Below are 20,354 nucleotides of genomic sequence, written 5' to 3'. Positions count from 1 at the left end.
CTTCTCTACTTGGACCTCAACTTGACTGAACTTAAACACAGATAACACTGCCATCTTGTGGCAAAGAAGAAAAAACACTCCATAAAAAAACAATCCTGCAGTCATTTTGTTTGTAGTCAGAACATTTACTTCTAGCAAATCAGCAGATTTGTTTACACATAGTAGTATAACATACCAGTATGTCAGGGACAGGAAGAGAAGTTTGTACAACTGCTATATCAACCACACACACACACATTGGCTTTGTCAATAGACCAGATCACAAGAATCTAACAGTGCAGGTCGGTCCCGCAGGAAGCCTCAGTCCTGAAATGACAAAAAGGACAATACTGTAAGTGCAGAAAGGAGACATGATTTATTAAAGCACATCTTGAGCGCCGAAGCTCCCTCTTATCTTTAATGTATGAATCTTTGTGACAGCAGCATGAGCTGTAACAAGCACCTTAATCATTTTAGGAGCAGGAATGTCAGAGTCTAGTCAGGCCATGACAGGCCTGAGAACAACATGTTGGCTTCCATCAGACAACAGCTCTTTATGACTCCCCTATCTGACCCCGGTCCCTTCACTGCCACCCTGGGCTTAGTGCTTCCTCTCGTGCTTTACTCATTTGCATGGAAAAACCTGTTATTCATACAAATGTGACCGACATGTTTCCTCTGAATACACCTGCAACAAAGTGAAAGGAATTCAGTCTAAGTGTGATAAGACATTAAAAGTTTATCCGAGCTTAGCTGCGGGTTAAAAAGCTATAAAAGGGCCGAGCAGATCAGAAGATGAGTCACTTGACAACAGTGCGAACACACACACAGGAGGGCGTGGTGTGTCAGATGTGATTAAACCCCGTGCTGCTGGTCAGACCTGTTGTCGACGTGCTATGCACACACCAACCTTTGAGATGAGGTGTGACAGGTATGTTACCTGTTGGCCTGCATTTTGCTATTAATAACTCTTGAGAACTAAGAGCTGGGAGCATCGGAGGGTGTTCGATGTGCCAAATATCCAACACAGCGTGGCCTAGTTGACAGTAGTAATGATATTTTAAATGACAAAATTAAATTACATAAGAGATCTCTACCTCATCGCTGCTGGAGGAGGAAGATGAAGATGAGGATGAGGAAGATGAGGTTTTATCTCCTTCTTTGTGTTCTGATTTCTTCTTTTCCTTCTTGCCATCTCCGTCCTTCGACTTGGACTTCTTGTCAGACTTGTCCTTACTGTCAGACTTCTTCTTACTGTCGGACTTGTCCTTACTGCCGGACTTGTCCTTACTGCCAGACTTGTCCTTACTGCCGGACTTGTCCTTACTGCCAGACTTGTCCTTACTGCCAGACTTGTCCTTACTGTCGGACTTGCTTTTGGGGTCTCCCTAAAAGACAATGACAAAAAGTTGACTTTGAGTGAATCACTGATTGAAGTCTTAAGGATCGATTTTGACTCCAGAAATCACAATTAATCGAGGCAGAGTAAGAACTGTGTTGTGCCCAAGAGGTGGCAGTGGAAGGGCACAGATGAAGCAGGTTTACCAGAGAAGAAACAACAACAAGCAAGCAAGTCTTCTATACTTCTGTATAGCACTTAGATGTACCATGACATGGATGGCTGTGAATATTCACCGGCACAGAGGAGAACATTTTTGATATCAGATTTGGAATCTGCCCTTGGCAAGAGCCACTTGGCCTGTCCGTCAGAAAAAACAGTAGCTTCATACCACAAAAGATTCAGTTGCAAAATTCTCAACACCTGGAGAAGCTTTGATCAACCACATGAGCACATGTTAGACGATCCTACCTTGTCCTTGTCCTTGTTCTTGCTCCAGGGCAAATTAAACTCATCCTTCTGAGCCTCCTCCTTCTTCACCGGTTCATCACCCATAGCTGCACAAATGCAAAAGAGACAAACAGTCAGCAGGTTGGAGGTTTACCTGTGAGGTCAGAATGAAGGTGATATAACAGTCTGAGTTATTGTCTGCGAGAATCTGAGTTACTACCGAGCCCCCTTCACACAACAGCAGTGCAGAGACATGTAAACACATCTTTGTTGGCACATCAAGCATACATTGGATGTTAAAACGCTGCCAGGTGCAAAAGCTGTCCCAAAATGCAGCTACGCAGTCCTCAAAAGACTTCGCTGACACATCAGGCATTAATATTCACGATAATCCCACCAAACACAGTCACTGTAAACAGCCTACCATCGGACAGATTGAAAGACATCTCGGCCGTGCGCTTTCCCAAACAAGTGTGTCCGAGCGCACTCACCGGCAGAGGAAACCTGGACCGCACCTGTAACACGTGACCTAACCACCTAACCACGCCCCCTCAGGGTTAAACGTTCATTCAGCTGTGATGCATTCAAGTGCAGGAAATGCAACGAGTTTGCCCTGAGTAGTCTGAGTGAGAAGAGCTAGATCCATTTTAATGTAAGCTGATCAAAGTGAGATGATTTTAATGATTCTAACGTGATGATCAGGTTGTGTTTTGCATCTCAAAACATTACTATCAGAAGTAAGTCGAATAAGTCTATAGTTGGATTATTTCAACCTGTTGCCAACAGGAAACAACTTGTTTCAAGACTGTTTTAGAAGTGATTGTGATATTCCTGAAAGGCAAGCAAAGGGTAGACAAAGGTCTACTGATCATATATCTGACTGTACTGAGAAAGTCTGCTTTCATCAATATAATTTTACACTAAATGATCAATGTAGGAACAACAATAACAATAAGAGGAACAAAAAACAAATCAAATCATATTGTTTTATTTTTTCAAAGCAAGCGTCTTGTATCATTTCATGTAAAGCATGTAAAATCATCATTATTCACTGTAGAATAATCTTTCTCAACTTGAATTTTCATCATGTCACAACACATCTTTACCCAGCAACCTTTGCATTCCACCAGAAACATCTGCAGCACTGAGAGCAGAATCACAGCATCTCTTCTCATCACATTTACTTTTCCCGTGTCATATAAAAAAATATCAGTAACATCTTTTTTGATCATGACATCTCATTGTGTGTAAGGCTTAGGGCCTTTCAGTAGGTCACTACTGGTCAGGTAGGAACTAGGTCGGGTCCCTCCGTCTCCCTGCTTCCTTGGGCTCCCCATGAGGGCCTCCATGGGGCTGGCAGGTCTGCGGATGGCCCTGTCTCCATAACTCAGTGAGGTGCTGGGGAGAGAGGGATTGGACGACTGAGCTGGAGCTGGAGCTGGAGTGCTCTGAGGATCCAGCTTCACGATGGGTTTGGAGGGGAGCGGAGTGAAGGAGACAGAAGGAGCACCGCCCGGCTTAGAGCTGCTGCCACTGGAAGCTGAAAGCCCGCCGCCACCTGAGCCTGACATCTCCGTTTTTGGCTTGCTGCTTTGCTCACCATCAGGACTTTCCTTGAATGAAATCAATGTCACCTCCCCACATGGAGGACAAATGAAAACCTTAGACAGTTTGTGAGGAAAAATCACAATGGCCATTATCTTTTTCACATAAGAGCAAACTTACGGTCTTTTTCTTCTTGTCAGCTTCACTAACTGATGAGCCTGAATCCTGAAGAGCCACAAAAGAACCAATAAGATTCATTAATTTCCCCTTCACATGAGCCATAATCTGATGATATTCACATTTTTCGAGTGTTTACCTTTTCCTTCTCCTTCTTGTCCTTCTTGTCCTTTTTATTTTCCTTGTCACTAGATGAACCCGATGAACTAGAGCCTGAGTCCTGCTCAAATAGAAAGCATGCAACACCCCAGTTATCTACTGTATGTTTTTGTGGAACAAAAAAGAAGCACAGATGTATTTTCTATTCATCGCACCCCCACATCACCTTCTTTTTGTCCTTCTTCTTTTTCTTCTTCTTGTCTTTCTTCTTCTTCTTCTTCTTCTTGTCGTCATCACTGCTAGAAGAATCTGAGTCCTTGATGGATGTAGATGTTAATTGTGTTAGCAAACATCCCATCATAATGCACCCAGGAAATAGCACTTACAAATACAGTTAGCAGGAGACTGCATTGGACTAAGTTGGACAACACATCCACATTTCTTTACCTTTTTCTTGTCTTTCTTTTTCTTCTTCTTCTTGTCCTTCTTCTTCTTCTTTTTCTTCTTATCATCATCACTAGAAGAGTCAGAAGAAGAAGAAGACGAGGAAGAGGAATCCTGGACAGAAAGAGAAATAAAGATAATATGCATTCATTCTTAAAGTAATTTCACCTCTTCTAGATGTTTTTTGGTTTTCTAGAAACTGTTTTGTAGCTTCCCGTTGATTTGTGTAACTTATATAATCAACCAAACAAAAGGATGAGACGTTCTCACCTTCTTTTTCTTCTTCTTCTTATCTTTCTTCTTCTTCTTTTTCTTTTTCTAAAGTACAAAAAAAAAACGTACTTGTGATGAATTTTGCAGATGAATAATTTATTAAGTAGAGGACATGATATCTGTGTGTGTGTGTGTCATCGCACCTTGTCATCATCACTATCAGAAGAAGAGGAGGATGAGGAAGAAGAGGAGCTATCATCAGAAGAGCTGGCCTTCTAGAAAAGACATCAGTTCAATTAATCTCTAATTTCCATTTTTAATCCATCCATTTTAAGAGTTCTTGCATCTGCTTTACCTTCTTCTTCTTCTTCTTCTTCTTCTTCTTCTTCTTTTTCTTCTTCTTCTTCTTGTCATCGTCGCTGTCAGAGGAGGAGGAAGAGCTGGAATCCTGTAAAGAGAGAGAGAGAGCCGAGGGCGACATAAGAACATTGTCGAGCACAAGCACAACAAATGTCAGGAGTGTTGTCAAGACACAAACCTTAGCCTTCTTCTTCTTCTTCTTCTTCTTCTTTTTCTTCTTCTTCTTCTTCTTGTCATCCTCGCTGTCTGAGGAGGAGCTATCAGATGATGAAGATGAGGAGCTGCAGGAGTCCTGTGGATAAAATCAGATATAAGTATTCACAGTGATATCATCAAACTTTATGACTCACGCACATATTCACACCCATGAACAAATAAGAAGTTTCAATTCACCCGCTTGGAAACAGACTAAAACTACATTTTCTGTCCACCACTCCACTTAATAAATATACAATACTATTCATTTGCATGATGCAAAGTTAACACAAATATGGATATAAAACTCTTTGTTGACCTTTTCCTTCTTCTTCTTCTTTTTCTTCTTCTTGTCTTTTTTGTCATCATCGCTGTCTGAAGAGCCAGAATCCTGTTGCAAAACACAAAAAAGGTTGTTTCATAAAATCAATGTGAATCTTGATACATGACACAGGAAAATACTGCACCAGTGCATGGTGACACAGACTCAGGCCTCCTCTCGTTAGCATGATGCACACAGTCTGATTACCTTCTCCTTCTTCTTCTTTTTCTTCATCTTCTTCTCCTTGTCCTCCTTCCCTCCTTCTCCCTCATCATCGCTCAGGTTGCCATCTTCGATGCCATCAGGGGATGCCTTTGCCCCTCCTGCTGGACAGAAAGCGTCATTACACCCGAAACAACAGCCTCTAACTTGACTTGAGAGCAAGAGTAGAGCACGTACCAGCCAACGCAGGGGACAGTTTGCCATCTTCTGTCGCTTTAAGCTCTTTCTTTGCCTGTCACGATAACAGAACTCAGTGATTTAATGTGCGTTCGTGCAAATACAGACATGGTGGCACGCATGCAATATGTGTGAGGACCTCACCTTGTCAACATCTTCCTTTTTGTCTCCATCAGCACCCGGTCCTGCTTTCTCACCACCTGCAGAGAAGGAGGAAGTCCAGCAACGCTGCGTCAAACTCTTGAACAGCTTTGGCTGCAATGACGGTTGTTGTTGTTGTTGTGATTTCCACTGGTTATTCTGGTTAGTCTTTCTTTTCCAACCACTAATCAGTCACACTCACCCACTGCTGAAAGAGCAGTAGAACTGCTGACCTCACTCTGCTCTTCATCCTGTGAAAAAGCACAAATACAATCAAACCCAGGCTTACTGTTCATACTGCACGCTGCACAACGCAGAGATGTGAGGAAGCAGGCACAAAGAAACACTCACTTGTTGACAGACGGTAAACAGGTCTGAGTGTACGGACCCATTTATTGTCTGTGCAGTGGAAAATGATTTGAATACAGCTGATAAACTATGAGGTGAGGTGTTAAGCCAGTGCGGTAACTATGTGTGTTTTCAAAGCATTCCCGCAAAACAGGCCCCGACAGGTACAGAGCCTACAGTAAATAACTCAGAAGGTGTGTACTGTTGGGGAATCTGGTGACACGCTGCTTGTGCATGAAGTTCAAATACTCCTCTTACTTGCATAATGTAGCAAAAGATTGGCCGGACTCAGCGTCACATTTTCTTCACAAGAAAAAACTTTCAAGGAGCAAGAGGCTCCACATTGCTTCACCTTTTTCTTGTCCTTCTTCTTCTTCTTCTTCTTGTCCTTTTTCTTCTTTTTCTTGTCATCCTCGCTGTCAGAAGAGGATGATGAAGAGGAGGAGCTATCTGAGGAAGAGGAGCTGGAGGAAGAGGAGCTGGAGTCCTGTGAAGGACAGAAAACGGTTAACGTATCAAACTTTGGCCGTTTGTGTTCGTACAGAGGTAGAACAGACGGATCAGAGAGTATTCACTATATTGTAACTTCATCATATCAAAGCGATTGCTTTTATTAAAGTTGTACCTTCTTCTTCTTCTTCTTCTTCTTCTTTTTCTTTTTCTTCTTCTTTTTCTTTTCATCCTCACTGTCGGAGGATGAACTGTCAGATGAGGATGAATCCTGTGACAGAGGAAGTACAGCAGATACTCGACATGAATAATACATCTATGATATTCAGCGACATAAAGGATAAAAGAGTGATTCAGATATTAATGTTTCATCTTGTTCTTTACATGTATGATTTAATGACAAGTGCTGGTCCAATAAAACAGTTATTGTTGTGTTAGGTATTATGGGAAATTTCCACATACCTTCTTCTTCTTCTTCTTCTTCTTGTCCTTCTTCTTCTTCTTCTTTTTCTCTTTTTTCTTGTCATCCTCGTCACCTGATGACTGAATTTGAAAAAAGAAGAGGAGAAAAAAATCCTGTAATGACAAGTTTAACATCTTCATCGTTGTTCAAATGGGAGTTTGTTTGCTTCCTCTCTCACCTGACTCATCTTCAGACCTTCGTCAAGCTGCTGTTCCATTTGGCCGTCGGGACCTGGAAACATTACATTACAATGTAAAGAACTTGTTAGTTACACGCATTAAGCCGAGAAATAGCTCTGTGAGCAAGTAGTTTGTGTGATTCTGTCAACTCTATTCACAAAAACAGCCACCTCAGCTCAAGTCAAGTCAAAGAAACCAAAATCTGAGCGATGAGGCTTTCATGAGTTGCAGGCAAGATGAAAAGAACCCGTTAGAAAGCTTGCAAAATATATTCTCTTGCAAGGGAAGCTTAATATCAACATCCGTCCAAAAACATCTAAAACAGTTTCACAGCTTATATGAAAAAATGCTGCATTTCACTTACCAGCCTGAGAGACGACAAAACTGTCGTGGACGTATTCTTTCTGCTCACCCTTTTTCTCCTTTTTCTCCTTCTTCTTCTTCTTCTTCTTGTCATCCTGCAAGGCATTTTAACAGATTTTAACACACATATTCTTCAGCATGAAGCTTGTTTGCAAAGTGAGCGTTACGCTGGGATAATACAAATAAAGATCAAATGTTCAGGATCAGGGTTGGGTGTCACCTACTGGTCACACATTAAGAATTTTCTGTTTTCACTGGAGTAAGATAAGACACACCCACACCTACTGTGGACATGCAGCCAAAACCAACAGATCAGCCAGTATATGCACAGTACATATGGCTGATATTACACACAAACTGAATGTTGGAGCCATTTTTGCTTTTACAGTATTATTAGTTTAATTTTCTGATGTGTGTAACATAAATCTACCTATTTACCTGGGTCTAATGAGCTTATAATTAAAGTCTCCCCCTGCTGCCCTTTAATATGCACTGTGGCCACCTACGTATGTCTATAGAGACACACATTTATAGTGTGTGGTTGTGGTCCCAGTCCAAACAAAACTCCACAGGTCAAACATGACTTTATTGCAGTGACCTGTTGTGTTGGATACAGCAGGTGTTACACACACTGTAACTAGGTGTGTCCCTGCCCTGTCAGATACCTGCCAGCTCTTAGATCCAGAACATCAGGGACTCCGCCTAGAGCGCAGGGTCAAATGAAGGGTGGTGTTCACTAATACTTTTTCCTCATTTTGCTCTTGTGATCTGTTTAGCTGATCGACAGTGGGTTGTCAAACATTTGTGGAATGCAAAAATTCAGCTTTGTTTCTGTGGTTACACTTTAGATCAAGTTACACATAATGGCCATTAACTAGTTGACTATGATCATGCATATTAGTTCACATATTGGCTCTTTATTAGTTATTATAAAGAACGTATTAATGCCTTATTCTGCATGACCATAGCTACTAGTGCACAGTAACAGAATGTAACTAAGTATATCTTTTGTGAGTAAGTTTTGAGGTACTGCTACTTTACTTGAGTATTTCCATTTTCTAATACTTTATACTTCCACTCTACTACTTTTGGATGTTTTCACTCGTGTTGGTGGGTTGGTTGGTTGGTTTGTCAGCAGGATTACACAAAAACTACTGTAGGGATTTTATTTATTTATTTATTTATTTATTTTTACAAAACTTGGATGGCGGGTGGGTCTCAGCCCAAAGTAGACGCCATTAACTTTTGGTGTGGATCTGGATAAAGAAGACGGATCCAGGAAGGTGTTTTTAGACATTTTCGTTATATTGCTCTGCAATCAGAGAAAGAAAAAACTGATTCTGATAATCCACTGACCTACAGTATACAGTACACACACGTACTTTAAATACAAGCATCATTTACTTTTACTTGGACTTTTGATACTTTTAATATCAGATACTTTTTCTCAAGTACTATTCATATGGGTGTCTTTTACTTTTACCAAAGAAACATTTTGGCACAATATCTTTTACACAAGTATGACTGTTGAGTACTTTTTGCAGCACTGCTAGTCCATAAGTTTTCCCTCAACAACCTCCCAATTACTGCTTACTAGGGCTTTTCACACTGCACATTCTTAACCCAGGGCTAACCTTAACCTCCGGCTTAGAAGGCAAATGCTTCTCAGCTTTTAGTCCTGGCTTACGATCAATGTGAAAAGCCTAAGGATAGCTCTGGGCTAAGCTAAGAATAGACCTGGTCTAGGAATATGCAGTGTAAAAAGCCCTGTTGGTTGTAAGGAAGTTGCTGTACATGAATTACTTGCTTTGCTTCACTAAGTATGATCCTCCATTCTTCCTCAGAAATACTTCATAAATATGGTCTATTCTTATGTAACAACACACAAAACTAAAAGTGTTCATATTGTGCCCCATTCTTAAGTGAGGTTTTGCTGCAAAGTAATTCACCAGTAGAGCCTGTGTGGTTTAATAAATGCCAAACTACTCAAGGCCTACCTGTTAATGGCCTTGTGGTTGTAGAAAATGGCAGATTAAGACAATAATAAGTGCGTTATAGTCACTAATAAAGTGCCACAATGCTACTAATGTGCATTCTAATAAGCAACTAGTTAATATGAAGTGTTGCAGTCTGTGTCTTTTGTCCTGAAACATTGCAAGAGTGAGATGTCACTTTTCCTGCGTCTCCTGATTTACTACCCACACACCCAGGAAATGAGCAAGACATCAGGCCACCATGTGACCGACTGTTGCTCGAAGCTAAAGGTGACTAAACTAAACAGAAGGGTTACATATCTGTGTACTCTTTGGTTTGGAGTCATTTTAAAAGCTCAAACTGTTGACAAAGCCTGCCTGCTGTGCTTCTCCCCCTGCTTGCCAAAAGACTGAGCTGAGTTTTTAGACTTCTAAATCGAGTCAATTTGACAGCAATACCACCCAAAATAGTCTCTTAACAGACTGTATTGTTGGCTTTGACAATATCCTCACCTGAGGCTGGCACATAGTCAGAAGGGACTGTCAGTCCCCTGTGAGCTGATATGGGATTGTTTTGCGCTTGTGGCCAAGGACTTAATTCAGCAATGCTGCAGGAAAGATTTCTGACGGATTTACATAAACAACCAGAGCTGTGCATCAAGTCCTTGCAAAATTTTCGATGCAAAGAACACATTTTCCTTCTGATGAGTCAGTCTCAGGCAGGTTTCTGTGGTATTGGAAGGTGTGTGATGACAACAGCAGGTGTGTGACATGTTAGAGCAAGACAGGAGTTGCGTGGAAGCAATATTCTTCCATACAGCCCTGGGATCCCTGAGCAGAGCCTATGACACGACTTACCTCGCTGTCGCTGTCTGAAGAGCTGCTGGAGGAGGAAGAAGAGGAGGAGGAAGAGGAGGAGGAGGACGACGACGACGACGATGAGGAGGAAGATGAACTGGAATCCTGTTGAGAAAGAAGCAGGGAAGTTATGGCTCAACTCTGTGTACACAGTGAGCAGGTTTATTTATACCCTCCTTTGCTGGTGAAAGTGATAAATGAGAGGCCCGTTGGAATGAGTCACTACGAGCACACTGGAGCGAGGCTTTGTTTTGAGCTGCTTAGAGAAAGCAGTGATGAAGGGAGGGGCTCCTCAAGCAACTTAGCGACACACAAAGGCAAGCAACAAGCAACCACGTTACCAAAAAACCCACACACGCCCATTCCAGCTATGCCTTGAGCAAGAGTGACAGTTGATGTGGATTATAAACAAATTGATACCGTTCCTAGCTCTCTCCTGTCTGACTGGCTGTTGCTAAGTGCAGCCCTCACTGCACTTCCCTCCCATGAATTTCTGCAAAGTAGCCTCACATGTGTATGTGTGTCAAGTGTCTTCGACAACACCCTCAACAAGCCACAGTATCACCTGACAGCTGTGTCAGTGATGTGATTTCATCTTATGAGACATGAGGAGACTTGATAAGTGGTGAAGATAAGCTTTTTGAGACACATACTTTCTTCTTCTTCTTTTTCGTCAGCTTCTTCTTCTTCTTCTTCTTCTTCTTGTCTTTCTTGCCGATACCCTCATCCTCGCTGTCCGAGGAGGACAGAGAGCTGTCACAAGAGTACGGCTCCTGGTGGCGGACAAAAAGAGAAGGCAGAGATTACCTACTGTGTCCTTTACAATCTTCTGAATCCAGTCCGGTGGGAATAATTACACATTCTGTAACACTTAAAGCTCGTATGTGGTGTGTCATGAAATTATAAGTCATGAGTAACAGAGACATCAAGTTTCTTAAATATGGTGCCATGCACCTTTTATTCAAATGATTGCTACAGCTCTCCTGCTCACCTGTTTGGGTTTACTCTTGTCTCCCTCCACCTTGCCCAGTCCTACAGGCTCTGCCACCTCTTCAAGGGGCTGCAGGCCACCAGTGCGAGCCACCGCTGGCTGCTGGACAGCTACAGTGGCTGCTCCACCTGGAGCTACACAGTGCGGGGTGACAGGATTAGAGATGTCTGGCATACATAATTATACAATTGCTCTGATCTGTTCTTTTACCATTATTTAGAATCCAAAAACATCAGCTGATGAGCTGCCAGTATATACAAACATTACAGAGGATCAGCTGTTGTAGCAGCTGATTTTTACTCTGAATTGTGTGGCCTCACTTCCTTACTGCGCCACTTCCTCAAATGGATAGCCAGGTTAAAATGAGTGGAAATCAAACATAAAGTGCCATATCAATACACTGGGGCTTGCAAATTGATAACCTTTTGTTGCCCTTTGCCATAAAATCCAGCAAACTGCCTAACTATTACAACAATTCATAAAAGTGCCACACCCTTAGCAGTGTCAGGAAGAAAGACAAGACTTTGTTTTGTGTAAATAAGCTATATAAGTCATGGAAACACGCCTATTAAACTGTAATTAATGGATCATCTGCTCCTTGCTGAAAGGACTGCTGTCTGCTGATTAAAGAAAGAGCCCAGCCATCTTTTTTTAAAATCACGCCCTCACTAATCAAACTATGACTTAAGCAGACTAAGCAGAGAACAAATCACAGTGAAAAAGACAGCAAACCTTTGAGGAGGGTGGACTCCATCTGTCCAGACTTCTCCTCTGTCCAGTGACCCGAGTCTCCTCTGACAGACACACCTGTGCACCTTTCTGACAAAGTGTGTGTGTGTGTGTGTGAGAGAGAGAGAGAGAGAGAGAGAGTTTTATGGGTGGGGAAACTGGGAAAGTGGGAAGTTCGCGACATTCACAGAGACTTCCCTTTACACTTTCAAAATTAAATCTACTTTGCAAGATTATATTTGCTCTTACTGATCGTGCGCCCATCATGTGTTTAATGTGTCGACTTCACACTTCATTTAGTTCTTTATTACACAATAAATTAAAGGTTGATCAAGTTTATTTCACTATTCTTATACAAGTTGTTTTATTTTGTAAGCAACAACCTCTACACACAGTCTGGCTCTCATCTGACTTGTGGGCGCAACCCAGCATGAATGCCTGTTGTACCTGTGCCAACAGGTAATGCCTGTTTTGCTGCCTGCAGTGACAGGATATAGTAGACAATTTGCGAGGTCTGTGTGAGCTGGTCTACTATACAGAACAAGTTGATAGCAATGCCAGAAATTCTCCTTTTCTTTCAGGCAATGCAATGAGGAGGTCATATGAGGACAGAGTAGATGTGACGACTGTCAGGACTGGAAGAAATAAAATGCGTAACACACCAAAATTTATGAAATCTAATTTGGTAGTTAACATTTCCGGGTGCAAGCTATTTTGGCACATTTTTAACAAATGATGCTTTGTAAAAAGTGATGGGGACAAATTGGTAATTTCAAAAAGTGGTGAGGGCATGTCCCCAGCCTCCCCACTGCAAATGACACTTACACTGCACAACCCCAGGGGGATAAACTTGTCTGCTCTTAAAGGGGCATTATGTAGTTTTGGAGAAGAAATTGACAATATTTATGGGGTAATAATACAAAGCATGAAATATTAATTTTTTTTCCTCATAACTGAATAAACAGCTGTTCTCAGAAGGAACTAAGGTCCCCAGAACACTGTTAGACACTAGAAAGGTGGCGGGGTCCACCAAATATAAACAAAGTAAAACAGCATTATATTGTGTTGTCCTTTAAAGTCAGTTAGTTTAGTTTATTCAGTCATGAATACGAGAAACAAGATAAATGACAAATACCACGCACAGAGCATATACAATTCAAGAAATAGTAAAAACTGCATACAGTGACAGCAAAATGCATCCACAGGCCACAGAAGCATAAAGAAACCCATGGCAACACAGAGCAAGCCTCGAAATCATAAAAAAGCCGGCCTTAAAAAAAGTGTTTATCAAGAGATACAAGGATTAACCAGCTGATTTAAATCATATAATGCTATTGTGTCGCCTCCCAGAGGAGATTCAGAGTTATAACCACAGAGTAGTGACTACAAGTCAAACTTTTTATGTTCTGTTCTTTTGCAGCTTCCGTAGTTTAACAGTGAAGTTAGAGCGTCATTGCCATCGTACTTCCGGAAATGGAATTTTATTCTCAATATAAAAGTAAGGATATTGTCATTTGAATGTAAAAGAAAAAACAAACAACAATAAAATATAGTATAGACTACTTAATGACTCATTCGACGCAGAAAGGAGAAATGTAAGATTTAAAAAAGCCAATAAAGTCGATACAAGATGATACGATGCTTTTATTTTGAAATTCACAAGGGAAACCTAATCTTTCAACAGTGTCGTTGGCTGCTAACTTGACAGCTGTGTATCATACTCCAGTGAAGTTGTTCTGGAGGGACACAATACTTTTCTTTACATGTGTCTGTGCTTAATGACCGAGCCTCGCTCTTCAGTTTGACTTAACATGTACAACAACTAGCTAACTTTAGCTAGCATTAGCACCGCGGGACGACTACTACCCTTTTAACCGCCTCTCATAGGTGTCACCGCTCCTCCGTTATGGATCTTTGCCGAACGATATTTCTGTTTTGGGATTGTGAAAGGTCATTTCTCTGTCAGTCGCTAGCTATGGGAGCGAAGGGAAGTTATGACAACTAGCTAAATGTGGGTCAGGTCACACTTGAACGACTGAAGACTGGTTGTCACCATGCCGAGCCAAGCCAGGTCCCAGCCGCTGACAGTGACTGTCCTGGCGGCGCTGTGGGTCAGTCTGGGTCGGTGCGATGTGTCCAAGTCTCTGGGGCCAGTATGTGACAATGGAAAGGTAACTATAAAAGCCATTATTCGTTGTGGTATGCGTGTCACATATATTCAGTTATTTTAGACGTGAAAATGTGTGTGTGTGTGTGTGTGTGTGTGTGTGTGTGACAGCTCTACTTAGGTAGAGACCTGCCAAAGGATGCTGTTTATTTGAGCTGTCCAGTGTCTCCCTGGCCAGAGTCCACTCAGGTAACTATGGATACGACAGACATCATCATCATCACCATCACATTAATCTCCCAGGCCTCACTGGCTCAGGTGGGTGGGGTGTGCTACAACACACTGGGTGGCAGGAAGTTCATGAAACAATCATGGGAAAGTCATTGTGGTGGAGAAGCCAGTACATCTGGCACTGCCCTCTGTGTAAATCAGCTCTTGGCTTGTTCAGGTTGCTCCATCAGCTGTTTAACCAGTGCTCACTGTCTCCCTTATCCACAGATATTCCCTAGTATCGACACAGTGTATGATCCTGAGGTGAGTAAACGCTCGGCCAATAACTTTATGTCACAGTTCTCCCCAACCTTGACCTTCAAACACTGACGCAGCAAATTTCCTAAAATCAAAGCACAGTGGGATAAGACGCAGAGGCGCATACAAAGTTAGCACGTTCAACATTAATGCATGAAATGAACCGCAAAGCTTTGCCCTTTTTTCGACAATGTTTGCTGGTGTATTGAAACGTGTCAGTTGCAGCCTCAGATTGAGTTAACTAAAACTTCTTCCTAACAAATCTGTGAAAACACAGCAGCAGCTCACTTAGTGTTTGTCTTTGGTGATACAGACTGGGCGTTTACGCAGTACTTAATCCAGGTATGGGTGATTAAAATCTAATTCTACCTTATTTCTGTTCACTGCAGCCAGCCAGGCAGATCTGCATGGATAGATCTATTTCCTACAACCATACCATTCCCAACAGGTAAGGCTGTTACGACAGGAATATAATAATTATGCTCTAAAGAGGTGGCTAGATGGTCCCTAAGCATAAGTTAGGGGACATTGACCCATGCCCATACATTACCATGGACACCTCAAGTCACTAAAACAAACAGCAGTGTCTTTATTGTCATATATTCTGGGTTTCTCTTCTTTATAACTGCAATACTGCAATAAAGCAATCAAGAAATGTAATTTTGTCATGTTTAAAAGGGATGTTCAGGACATTTAAATGTGGGTCTTTGCTTGTGTGTGTTGCAGTGGAGCGTACAGACCAGTAAGGGCAGAGAGCGGAGAGTACTTGTACTGTCCTCCTCAACGGTGGCTCAATAACTTGCACGTAAGTCGTAGCATTATGAACGGTGCTGCCTCTGTCTTCACTGTCACAACAACTTAATCACTTTATCTGCCTAGTGCAGGAAATGAAAAGACATTTGCATTCAGGGCAACAAATTCATTTTCAGTGGTGACGTCATGACACACCAATAGGAAACCAAAAAATGAACTAATAATAACATCTTCTATCCTCAGCCATAAGCCTTAAGATGCCATAGTTCTGAGGAATGGGCTTAACAGAAGCAAAGAGTAGTTTGGTGGTTATAGACAGCAGAACAGAGACTGGTGAATAAATTAATACCTACGTTGTCCACAGTCCCTTCTGTTGCATTGCCCAGCTGTACAATCTGTTTTATCCAGGCATGCATCAGACTGTGGAGTTAAAACACAATCAATGTTTTGTTTGTAATACAGGAAGTCTGCCAATACTCACACTCTACTTGCTTAGACTTATTTTCTTGATTATCAGGGATTTAATGAACAGGAATTGCACGTCAGAATGGACTTTAGATCACTCCTGGTTCAACACATTACTTCTCTGCTGTTTTTCTCCACCAGACATTTCCCTTTGGGGATCTTTGTCAGTTGGAAAACACAACAGATAACAAGGGAATACATTGTTATAAGCTCTTAGTTACTGGGTGTCATACATGTTTGGAGAGAAATCAAACGGTGTGATTGATAGTCACATGTGTATCTCTGTCTGTGTGTATATATCCCAGCATGCAGCCACTGTCCTGCTCTACCATCCCTGTGCTCCTCTCCACGAGCGTCTGCTTCTGTCTGTCCTGGCACGCTCCTGTCTGCTAGACTACATCGTTACGCCACATCCACAGCTCAATAACCACACGGTGAGACGGACCCTTTATCTTTGTTCTCTGACCCGTAAAAGGCAGCAAGCCGTAGTAGAGTCTGAATTATTCTGTTAGCTTTTAAGGCTTTGTTCTGTTCACTTTGTTGAAACTATTTTGAACTTTGCACACTTTGGTGACATGTCTTTGTAAGCTTGAACACCTGAGTACAACTGAAGATGTAAGTCTGTCACAAATAGACTTATTTGGTATTGACTAGGCCAGACCAGGCTTATCAGGTATCTGTTTACTGTTTCTGTGATGGTGTCTTGTCAAAATTAAAGAATAGGACAAGAGGATAATCCTGTTTTTCTCGTTTTGACTACATAAACCCTCTGAGAGTGTGTTCATCTCCTGGTTTAATCTAAGTGAAGATCATGTGTATGGAGTTTTGAATCAAACTGTACGATTTAAAATACTCATAAGCTGCTTTGAACTCTCTCTCTGCAGCTATTATCCTCTCAGTTCTTGTTCTGTTGTGTAAGTTTCTTTAATCTTGACGACCCCTCGTTGTGAGTGCTTATCAATGATTAAAACACTTGACACTCATTTTCATGTTTGCCCATCTCCCCCTGTGGTTCTGTTTTATTTTAAGTTTGACTGTGCTGAACTGATTCTGTCTGAAACACAAGCCGGTCCTAGTGTTTCAACCAAGCTTGTTAAATAGCCCCGGCATTAGCTCTACTTATCCTTTTTCTAACAGCAGCATCGCAGTTTTTTAGCCATTATAAATACTTAGGTGGGATTTAAAGAGTCTTGTGATTTATTAAATTAAAATGTGATTATCAGCTGGGTGAATGCAGGGAGTGAGTGTATGTTTGCTCTCTGTTCAGCCAATAGCCTTGGTGTCCTGGGGTCGCACCTTGGAGCTGTCCACCGTGGCCTCCTCAGACGTCTGTGATTGGCTGGAGACCACATCATCCTCGAGAAATAAGTTTGATGCTGTGAGCCAGAGCAGGAAGTACAACCTGCTGTTAACCTGGTCAGCTGAGCAGCCAGGGGAACGCCCAGCAAAAATGAAGGTCTGGAGACTTGAATGACAATTTTGCTCATTTTGTTCATTTACATGGTGTTAATTATTACTCTTTTTACATGCCCTGCAATAAAAATCAGCAAAGAAGAGTCATTTAGTAGTCTTGTAGATGTCTCTGAGTAACTGTTATTGTAAATCCCCAGGGGTCTCTGAGGCGATGCTGTGAGCAGACCATCTCTTCTCTGCTGAGTGGAGAGAGGGAGTCCAACATGAAGAAGGAAAGCTTGGAACCGATGAAAGGCAAAAGCAGGCATATAAGAGCTGCGATAAGAGACAAACGGGAGAATGTTAAGGATGTGAACGAGACAGAAGGCACGTTAACAAATGTTTCCACCATAACCACTGCCAGCAGGACAGAGGACGTCCAGAGCAACAACAGCATATCTGGACCAGGGGATAGGACTCTCTCAGATCCTCCTGGTCCAAGGGAAAATCCTTCTCAGTCTCACATCCAGAATGTAAATCAGCACCCCACAACTCCCTTGGGGTTAAGTATGTCTGAGACAAACCCAAACCCCTCCCCTGGGTTAGATGTTGCAGTTAGTGTGAACAGTGAACATGACCTCACTGCCATGCGAGCAGTCCTCAGCCCCCAAGATGAAGGTACAGACTCTGTTCAACCCCCCAAGGAAGAGAGCGGCTCCAAAGATAAACACTATGATAAAGACCACACAGCAGGTGGCATGATGAAGGATAACGAAGTAGTAGATGTTAAAGAGAGAGAGCTGGAACACAAGCAAACGCACAGTGATGCACACTCTCACCACAAAGATGAAAAGGCCGCCTTTGATTCTGTTTCCAAATCCCAATCAGAGTCTCCGCCTCAGCCAGCCAGTTACCTGCCGAGCAGCCGCGACTGTGACGGCTGCAAAGAAGGCGAACGCTGTGAATGCAACAAGGACTCAGGAGCCCAAGCCCAAGCCTCTCTTGTGAATAGTGGGTTGCCAAGGACCCCCAGGACAGATGAGGCGGTGTGGGCAGCAGCTGCACTGGGCTTCCTGCTGGTTCTCCTGACCCTGTCGGTGCTTCACACACGCCTGTACCGCCACTGGAGGACCACGCCCAGTCTTTACTGGCATGACCCGCAGCTGGACTACGACAGCGTGGCAGGTAGAGGGACCACACAGCGTTCAATTAGCAAGAGGGCGGCAGCTAACGATTACATTATTGATTAATCTGTCGACTATTATCTCAGTTAGCTGATTATTTATTTAGTTTTTGGTCTTGTGAAAAATACTTTCCCAGAGCCAAAGTGATGTCTTCAAATTGCTTCTTTGGTCAACAACAACAGTCCAGAGCCCAAAGAAAACAGAATATCCTTACATTTAAGAAGGTGGAACCAGCAAATGTTGATAGCTGGCAACAAAATTTAATTTGATCGACTAATCAATAAATCAACTAATCGTTGGAGCCCTAATCACCACAGAGCTGTTTTTATCTTCTGTCTTCTCAGGTGGAAGTTACAAGTTGCCGTTGTTTATATTCTTAAACAGTTAAATTAATATTTGTGTGTGTGCGTGTCTTCTAGATGTGATCCGCAGGAGGCTACGAATTGTGAAGAAGAGGCGGAAAAGGGGCCGAAGGCAGGAGTGCGTTCTTCTGCCAAGCTCCTCCAGCTCAGACGAACATCCGTAGAAAAACAAGGAAAACGTCTCCAAGAATGCGCCCGAGTCTCACTGCATGTCGAGGACGTGGAGAGTGGACTAAGAGAAACAAATTAGATGTTGGTTGTTCAAAATGGGTACAACTCATTATTAGGGCAGCGTTCTTACATAATCATACTATCTACAATCCTTGTATAGCACGTTGGACATGTCTTATCAATATGTGTCTTGTAGATACAGAGCTCCATCATATGAAGAGATGTTGCAGCATAACCTGAAAAATGAAGCAGATATACCACATTGCTGCTAAAAGGTCTGTTACATTCCTGTGTACCCAAATGAATTGGACACACAGGAATTTCAGGGAGGTCTTTTCACATCCGTTGCATATGGACTGTTTGGATTGGGACCACCTCGTCAAGAAAAGCCATTCAGAGGAGAGCAGAAATACATTTTTTGACTATCCATAGTGACTTTTAATACCAACAGCCAGAACACAAAGACAAATGATTCCTTAATAAGAGATGTACGAACACTGCCGCAGACATTCAGTCGTCCCAAAAAAAGTTACAAAAGAAGCCAGTGTGTTTTGATGCAACCCTCATTAGTCATGTGGTTCTGGATCAGGGCTTTGACCCCTCACAACATCCCTGCAAACAGAACATGAAAGAGTCCAAAGAGAAGCCATCAGGTTGGATTTTATGACCTGCAGATTTCACATATTTGTACGACTCCTTCCAGTGTGTCATCATACTTTCCCACACATCGCACGGTGTATACACCTCATTTTTTTCCACTCCATGTCTTAGAATCGGTATGAAGTCTCCAGTTCTGGTCTACGTTTCTACCCCAGGATTGTTTTTATTGCGTTTCACTTTGTTTTTCTATGTAGTTTTATAGTAGAACTGTGTTGCCTCCACCTGTGAAGGTTTAGCATGTGAATATGTAAGTTGCTGTTCTAAGCAACGCTGTGTGCGGTATGTGTCGTCATTCGATGGTACGAACGTGAATAGTTTTTGACAGACTTTAGAGAAGTCTGTCTGAAAGAGGCGTTGATGGTGTCGACTGCTGTTTGAAACAGTTGTTTTCACGTCCCATCTGTGAAGCCGATATTAATACTTGAGTGGATAACATAGCAGCCTTTTCTTTTTTTAAACATAAGTACTTTTGATAAGAATCCCTTATATTTGTTGTTTTAAAGGATTGTGACAATGATAAGAACTGTGCAGGACATTTTGCTGCAGAGAAATAAACTGATCAGTGCTCAGTGTAACCTCAACTTTATCAGGCTACCTCTGACTCAGGCTTGAGAAGGAAGCATGAAACTATGTTTTACAACCACAAGTACAGTAACAATAAGGCTTTATTTCTTTGAAGACATATTCGATATGTATCCATCATATTGCAATTATA

The 20,354-nt window shown here is 42.2% G+C and overlaps 3 protein-coding genes across 5 annotated transcripts; 1 reads left to right on the top strand and 2 right to left on the bottom strand.

Moving 5' to 3' along the window:
* Nucleotides 1-110: 110 nt before the first annotated feature.
* LOC311256550 (uncharacterized protein) lies at nt 111-2,277 on the bottom strand. Its single transcript, XM_084351679.1, has 4 exons — nt 2,193-2,277; nt 1,790-1,875; nt 1,077-1,367; nt 111-306 (listed from the first exon to the last, which is right to left on the bottom strand). The coding sequence occupies exons 1-4, from the start codon at nt 2,212-2,214 to the stop codon at nt 301-303; spliced, it is 405 nt and encodes a 134-aa protein (XP_084207805.1). The 5' UTR covers nt 2,215-2,277; the 3' UTR covers nt 111-300.
* Nucleotides 2,278-2,740: 463 nt separating this feature from the next.
* Nucleotides 2,741-12,118, bottom strand: LOC311256546 (uncharacterized protein). 3 transcript variants are annotated; one of them, XM_084351672.1, is made up of 23 exons: nt 12,021-12,118; nt 11,289-11,422; nt 10,951-11,070; nt 10,298-10,402; nt 7,468-7,561; nt 7,103-7,155; nt 6,924-7,004; nt 6,637-6,732; nt 6,364-6,498; nt 5,866-5,914; nt 5,667-5,722; nt 5,523-5,577; nt 5,331-5,449; nt 5,121-5,192; nt 4,785-4,898; nt 4,602-4,694; nt 4,450-4,521; nt 4,304-4,351; nt 4,037-4,147; nt 3,816-3,905; nt 3,630-3,710; nt 3,494-3,538; nt 2,741-3,402 (listed from the first exon to the last, which is right to left on the bottom strand). In XM_084351672.1, the coding sequence occupies exons 1-23, from the start codon at nt 12,040-12,042 to the stop codon at nt 3,007-3,009; spliced, it is 2,241 nt and encodes a 746-aa protein (XP_084207798.1). In that variant the 5' UTR covers nt 12,043-12,118; the 3' UTR covers nt 2,741-3,006. The 3 variants fall into 3 exon arrangements, with proteins under 3 accessions (XP_084207798.1, XP_084207799.1, XP_084207800.1); XM_084351673.1 differs by having other exon boundaries at nt 4,450-4,518; XM_084351674.1 differs by having other exon boundaries at nt 4,450-4,523; nt 4,613-4,694.
* Nucleotides 12,119-13,708: 1,590 nt separating this feature from the next.
* Nucleotides 13,709-20,208, top strand: tp53i13 (tumor protein p53 inducible protein 13). Its single transcript, XM_084351676.1, has 9 exons — nt 13,709-14,188; nt 14,296-14,373; nt 14,623-14,658; nt 15,042-15,100; nt 15,379-15,457; nt 16,176-16,304; nt 17,138-17,326; nt 17,481-18,447; nt 18,866-20,208. Exons 1-9 carry the CDS (start codon nt 14,072-14,074, stop codon nt 18,970-18,972), a joined length of 1,761 nt encoding a protein of 586 aa, XP_084207802.1. The 5' UTR covers nt 13,709-14,071; the 3' UTR covers nt 18,973-20,208.
* Nucleotides 20,209-20,354: the final 146 nt, after the last annotated feature.

This window comes from Pagrus pagrus (genome assembly GCF_965226575.1).
Source record: "Pagrus pagrus genome assembly, chromosome: 4".
In the NCBI taxonomy this organism is placed as follows: Eukaryota; Metazoa; Chordata; class Actinopteri; order Spariformes; family Sparidae; genus Pagrus; species Pagrus pagrus.
The sequence above is the reverse complement of the archived record's forward strand: the minus strand, read 5'-3'. Positions and strand labels throughout refer to the sequence as shown.